Source organism: Apium graveolens, chromosome 2 (assembly GCF_009905375.1).
Source record: "Apium graveolens cultivar Ventura chromosome 2, ASM990537v1, whole genome shotgun sequence".
NCBI lineage: Eukaryota > Viridiplantae > Streptophyta > Magnoliopsida > Apiales > Apiaceae > Apium > Apium graveolens.
The window spans coordinates 303,049,903-303,057,156 of NC_133648.1; the positions used below are offsets into that span (position 1 = coordinate 303,049,903).

The 7,254-nt window shown below is 44.4% G+C and overlaps 1 protein-coding gene across 1 annotated transcript; it reads right to left on the bottom strand.

The window, feature by feature from the left end:
* Positions 1 to 721: 721 nt before the first annotated feature.
* LOC141702620 (uncharacterized) lies at positions 722 to 1,153 on the bottom strand. Its single transcript, XM_074506272.1, has one exon. The coding sequence runs from the start codon at positions 1,151 to 1,153 to the stop codon at positions 722 to 724; it is 432 nt and encodes a 143-aa protein (XP_074362373.1).
* Positions 1,154 to 7,254: the final 6,101 nt, after the last annotated feature.

Consider the following 7,254-nt stretch of genomic DNA (forward strand, 5'->3'; position numbering starts at 1 on the left):
GAGGGCGCGCCCTGATTTACTTTCCTTGGCTTGTTTCTAATTTCGTTCCTAAATACTTTGAGGTGTCAGCCCTCTTTTCATGTTGTGCAAAGTTGTATGACAATACGGTTCCTGCTACTTTTTAATTTCACATTATGACACATCGTATGGTTTTATTTGATTTTATATCTTCCAGGATGTATATGAAGTCGGTCAAGGCGCCTCAACCATTTGGGCGAGCCTTGTTACACAGGTTGCTATTTTTAGCTCTTTTTCCAGCCTTTATATACTTCTGTTGTGAGTTACGTTCTTTCGTAAGGGCGCGTCCTTAATTTTAGAACACAATTTTTCCAAGGTCAACCGCATTTAGCGTGCCTTACAGTAGGGCGCACCCTTTAATATTTAGAGAATGTTATTTAGCACATTAGTGGACATTTGTCTTGTTGCAAGATTTTGAAACTGTTCCCATATCATGGGGATCTATAGTTTTTCTTTATTGAAGTACTTTGTAATCAAGGTGCGCCCTAGTTCTTTTTAAAGTGCAAGTGCCAAGTAAACCAACAATTGAAGCAACTTTTCTTTTTATTGATAATGCACTCTAGTATAGAAATTACACCAGTCCAATGGCTACTATGCTTTGTGGGGAAATTATTTGGAATTTTTTATCCTTCAGCTAAAGCTAAGGTTAGCAGTCATGCATACTACCCCCTAGGCAGGGAGGAATTTATTTACTACTAGTCTATTATATAAAAATCAATCGCAGAAATGAGGGGGGCAAGGCCACACCCTGTTGATAATATTTCCTTAAGTGTTCTGTATTCCATGTTCGGGGAATAAGTTTGCCATCCAAATCCTCCAAGCAATAAGTTCCCTTCCAAATTATAGCTTTGACCTTGTATGCTCCTTCCCAATTAGCGCCAAGCACCCCGTGCTGAGCTATCTTAGTATTTGGCATGACTTTTCGCAACACAAGGTCTCTCACCTTATATGGCACAGACTTCACTTTCTTATTAAAGTAACTTGCAACTCTTTGCTGATATGCCGCGAGCTTTAATTGAGAATTCATCCTAGCCTCATCCAGCAGATCCAAGTGGAGCCTCTGATTAACTTCTGCATCTTCCTCCTTGAACAAATCCCTCCGCAGAGACCCAGCTCCTATCACTACGGGAATCATAGCCTCATATCCGTAAGTTAGCAAAAAGGGAATTCTCCTGTAGTGGATCTAGGAGTCGTGTTATAAGACCAAAGAACCATGGGCATTTTTTCCGGCCAATCTCCTTTTTTTTTCTTCCAGCTTGGTCTTTAAATTATGTTTGATGATTTTGTTAATAGCTTCTGTTTGGCCATTGCTTTGCGGTTGGTAAACTGCATCAAAATCTTTTTTGATGTTCAAGTCTTCACAATGCTTTCTTAATTTTTTACTGTCAAATTATTTTCCATTATCTGAGATGAGTTTATATGGAACTCCAAATCTACAGACTATGGAGTTGAAGACAAAATCCTTAATTTTCTTTGTTGTGATCGCGGCTACTGGCATAGCTTCTGCCCATTTTGTGAAATAATCCACGGCCACCACAGTATACTTTACACCGCCCTTGGCTTTAGGTAATTCTCCAATGAGATCTATTCCCCATAGTGTGAAAGGCCAAGGACTAGTCAGCGAAGTGATGGACATTGCTGGTGCATTGGAATAGTTAGCAAATCATTGGCAATAATCGCATACCCTAACAAACTTGAAGGCATCTTCTTTCATTATTGGCCAGTAATATCCTTGTCTGAGGACTTTTAAGGCCAACGAACCACCCCCCGAGTGATTTCCGCAAATGCCTTTGTGCACCTCCCTAAGGATGTAGTTTTCTTCTTCCAGGTCCACACACCGTAACAGTGGTTGTTTAAAGCCTCTTTTGTACAACGTTCCGTCATATTCGACATACCTCGCAGCCTGATAGCGGAGGCGCTGAGCTTGTGATTTGTCTTCTAGCACGGTTCCCTTTCGAAGTAATTATGAATTGGAGTTATCCAAGTCTCTTGTGGGGTTGCTTGAGTCTGAAACACCCCTATTTCCGGGATGCTCGGGATTTCTTGGATTCCCAAATGAATTTGTCCAAGCAGCATGCTATCCATCTGTGATCCCATTTTAGCCAAGGCATCAGCATTACTATTATCTTCCCGAGGCACACCTTCTAGTATAACACTTCCAAATTTCTCTAGCAGACACCGCACACATCTCATATATAGCTCTATTCAAAGTCCTCGAGCTTGGAAACCTACGTTGACTTGATTTACTACTAATTTTGAGTCACTTCGAGCGATCAGGTTCAAAACTCCCACTTCCAAAGCTATATTCAGGCTGTTGATTAATGCTTTATATTCGGCATCATTGTTGGTGACGTAGAACTTGAAGTGAATCGCGTCCATCAGATGGTGCCCTTCCGGGGTGACTAAGACTATTCCAGCCCCTGCTCCGCTGTTATTTACAGCCCCATCAACATGTAAGATCCACCAAGGGTGTGGGAACTCTTCTCTCACTTTGGCGGGGGCATCACCCTGTGAGGAAGGTTCTGCCAACACTATAGCCTTACCATCTACCTCAGAGTCAAACTAAAGTATGAAATCGGCCAGTGCCTGTCCCTTGATTGCTGTGCGAGGGAAATATTATAAATCAAATTGTCCCAGCTCTATCACCCATTTTAACATTCTTCCCGATGACTCTAGTTTATGTAGAACATGCCTAAGAGGATAGGCGGTGCGGACTTCTATTCGGCGAGCTTGGAAATAAGGCCTCAACTTTCTTGCCGCAAGGATAAGGGCATATACCAATTTCTCCATGCTAGTATATCTAGATTCTGCATCTTGTAACCTTTTGCTTACGTAGTACACTGGGGACTGTCGACCTTCTTCCTCTTTCACCAGTGCTGCGCTGATCGAATATTCAAAGACTACTAAATAAAGAATCAACGTTTCTCCGTCCTCGGGCTTGGCCAACATGGGAGGATTCCCCAATTATTCTTTGATTTTTTAGAAGGCATCCTCACAATCCGAGTTCCACACAAAGTCTTTTCCCATCCCCTTAATTGCCTTAAAGAATTCCTTGCATCTATCTGAGGATTTTGACACAAACCGATTCAGTGCCGCAATCCTTCCTGTTAAACTTTGCACCTGCTTAATGCTCGTGGGAGATTTCATGTCTAGCAGAGCCTTGATCTTTGTAGGGTTGGCTTCGATTCCCCTGTGGTTTACCATAAATCCGAGGAATATTTCTGATTCGACTCCAAACACACATTTTTATGGGTTCAACTTCATCTTGAATTGTATTAAAATGTGGAACATTTCTTCCAAGTTTGCTACATGGTCTTCCGCTCTTCTGGATTTTACCAACATATCATCCACATAGACTTCCATTATTTTCCCAATCTGCTTCTTGATCATTCTATTTATTAGCCTTTGGTATATTGCTCCGGCATTGACTAGGCCGAACGATATTCCGATGTAGCAATAGAGACCTCTGTCCGTGATGAAGGAGGTGTGTTCTTGATCAGGTTCGTACATGGGAATATGGTTGTAACCAGAGTATGCATCCATGAAACTCAGTAGAGCATGTCTTGCCGTAGCATCGACCAGCTGGTCAATTCTTGGCAAAGGGAAACTATCCTTTGTGCATGCTTTATTCAGATCGGTGAAGTCCACACACGTTCTCCATTTGCCGTTGGGCTTTTTCACCAACACTGGATTGGCCAACCATTCCGGGTAAAAGGACTCTCGAATCAGTCTGACGTCCAAGAGCCTATCCACTTCTTCTGCCAAGGCTATAACCCTCTCTCCGCTCACAGCCCTGCACTTCTGTTGAACCTCTTTATATTTGGGATCGATATTCAGTCTGTGGCTCATGACTTCTGGGTCAATTCCAACCATGTCAGAATGACTCCATGCAAATATATCAAGGTTTTCCAGGAGAAATACAGAAATTCTTTTCCCAATAATGGGTCCAGTTGGGAACCAACCTTCAGAACTTTGCTTGGATCTTTTTCATCGACCAGAATCTTGACCGTATCTTCCACTGGACCTATTTTTTATCATTGGAATGGGTATTTGAGGGTCTAAATCGAACTGATTACGATCCTCATCACTATCCTGAGAGGGCGCATTCCCATGAGAGGGAATATTGATCTCTTTATTCATTGAGGGCGCGTCCTGTACAATAGGGGCATCAACCTCTTCACTTCCTGAGGACGCGCCCTGTACAACAGGGGCATCAACCACTTTCATATTTTTTGATGATGAAGGTGCGCTCTCAGGGAGTGAGGCATATACCTTATGTGTGTTCAGCCCAAGACTCTGTAAGGCATCGAGTCTTCCTTCAAGATTTTCCCCATTAAAATATGCCTAGACTACATGGCTCGGAGATTCTTCGTTGTCTAGCATCTCATTTTTTATAGTATCTTCCAAGAACAGCGTCGCTGAAGGCAATTTAGAGGAGCATTCGCTTTCCTATTCGATATAGTAATGGACTCGAATTTCTTCGATTGGCTGTTCGATGCTTCTTTCTCATTCATCATCTGACACATCCCCAGTTTCTCCATCTTTTCTCCTGAAACCTCTCATAGCTTGTCGGTAACATTCCCTAGAATCATATTGGGAGCCTTTCATGCTGCCGACTTCATTCAGAGTTGGAAACTTGATGGTAAGATGGTGGATGAGGTGATAACTCTCATCTCCCTAAGGAAGGGACGCCCTAGTAGTACATTATGGGATGATTCTTGATTTAAAACCTTGAACTCGAGCATCTTTATCATGGATAGCAGACTTATCCCAAGGTACACGACAACGGAATTGATCCCATAACTCTAACTCCTGCGCCAGAGAAATCGTAGACCCACGAATCTTCTCCCGACATATCCCAATCAGGTAGCCCCATCTTTTTAAAGGTGTTGTAGTAGAGGATGTTTTCTGAGCTTTCATTGTCTATGAAGGCCCTATGGATATTTTTGGTCCTGATCTGGATGAAAATGACCAATGCGTCATTGTGGGGGTGATGTACCCACCGGGCATCTGCTTCTCTGAAGGTGATGTCCATGGATTTTCCCTTAAATACTTTGGGTGGTCGAGTCTCCACCCTATGAATGTCTGTGAGAGGTCTTAACCAGGCTTCCCTTGCATATCTCGCCAAGGCTCTGTTGCTGCATTCCATCCCGGGATCTCCTCCGTAAATTGTCAGGATGCTGCTGTCCCTGAAAAACTTATTTTCTTCCAGAGTTTCATTGTTCGATCCCCCTGGGGCTCGCCCTCCTTCTTCCTTTACTCTATTGGTGCTATCCTTGTTCCTCCTTACTTCCTTAACCACCCATTCACCAAGATATCCTTCCTTGATAAGTGCTTCGATCTCGTCCTTTAGTTGCCGACATCGTGTGTGTTGTGTCTGGATGACTCATGGTATTCACAATGCTTCTTCTTATCTTTACTTTACCAAGATAATGGAGTTTCAGGTTTTCTAAACAACCCTTTATTTTTGTTTACCTCAAAGATATGCTCAATAGAGACGGCCAAAGGCGTATACCTGCTTGCCCTATAGTCATAGCTTGAGGGGGGCTCCATTCCCTCCTTGTGGTTGTGACATTCACCCGATTTGGGCTTCGACTACTACTTCTATACCTTGGGCTCATAGATCTGTCTCTCTTCCTTGCTCTGCTTCTCTGACTTGCTTGTGTCGTTGGTTGTACCTCTTCCAGAGCCTGCTCTATAGCTTTACATGATTCTGCCAAAGCAAAGACATCCGCTAGAGTGGCCAGGTCTTTTCCTTGTAAGTGCTTCTAGAAATCCCAACTGACCCTTAATCCTGCTATCAAAAAGCTTTTCAAAGCTTCGTCCGAGGCCCCTCTTACGCTGGTAGATTCAATGTTGAACCTTTTAAAATACGACGTCAAGCTTTCATTCTCCCTTTGCCTAATATTGGCGAGAGTTATAATGAGGGAGCATACCTCACGACAACTTGGAAATTGGTCAAGAATAGGGTCTTCATTTGGTCCCAGGAGGTGATTACTCCCGGCCCGAGCTTCTGAAACAATTATTGTGCGCTTTCTCTAAAAGTTGCCGCCAAGAGCCGACATCGAGCCAAGTCCGGGACTTGATACACGTCCATCTCTATATTGAATCGGCCCAGGAATTCCACGGGGTCGGAGCTTCCGTGGAAACGGAAATCGCTAGTAGTGTTGCGATATCCGGACGACAATTGAGCCTCTCTTACTGCCACCGAGAATAGAGAAGGGATTTCTACAGTAGCCGTTACTCTACCTTCCAAGTGGTTAAGCAGCCTTTTCAGATCGTCTACATTGAAAGTTCCCACACCTGGGATAGTTTGCATGTGAGGCTGCGGACCTTGGGGCTGAGGTGGAGGTACTTTTTCCTGGTTCCCACCTGGAAGATCTTGTTGTTGGTTGGTGTTCTGGGCATCTTCTGGTATCATGATCACTTCAGGGTTCTGACCTTGATTTACCCCAAGATTTTCTCCTTGACCTCGGCTGCGGCCTCGAGCCATCTCATGATCATAATTTTCCACATCCCTATGAACATCATACTCAGCATAGTTATCACTGTCTGCTCGATTATACCACCGGGTATCAATGCGGCCACGATGGTTGTCGTGGTGATATCCATCTAAATACCTACCTCGACCTCTGCCTCTTCCCCTCCATTTGGGTCTCCTCCAACAGTCGCTTCCATACCCTCGTCCATACCGGTCCAGTGATCTGCGGGGAGGAGTTCTCTCATTATCGCGGTGTCGTTCCTGATTCCCATGAGAATTCAGGGGCACACGCGTTGTACCATGGGGCGTCATATCTCTACAATCAACTTCTTTTTTCCATTCAAGTAACAATATCCTTAGATCATTGTCCCCTAAGCGGATCCCCAAGCGATCCTTTAAAGCCGTGAAGCCTCGTCGCTCATTCTCTGGCACAGACTCCGCCTTCGGAGCTCCTCAAGACTACGCCCGGACCGGTGCAGATGGGCAACCCCCCGATTATCCATTCGTAGTATTTCTCGACCATCAACATCTTCTTCCACAAGCTCGACGATAGGCGATGCATTGTTGGAATAGTTCAGACATCGCGAGTTTATCGGCATGCGTCCTCCTCCAGTTTGACTGTAGCCGGCCAAGGCATCTCTATCATTCATAGGTGCTTTCACAGGTGCATGAGTAGCACGGTTGTGGCGAAGGCCCCTTCTGGTCTTGCGTCGCTCCACGGTGCTCAGTCTTGACTCGAAACCGTTCAGAGCATC

Coding starts and splice junctions, on each gene's coding strand:
- LOC141702620 (XM_074506272.1), bottom strand. CDS start 1,153: ATGATTCCCGTAGTGATAGGAGCTGGGTCTCTGCGGAGGGATTTGTTC.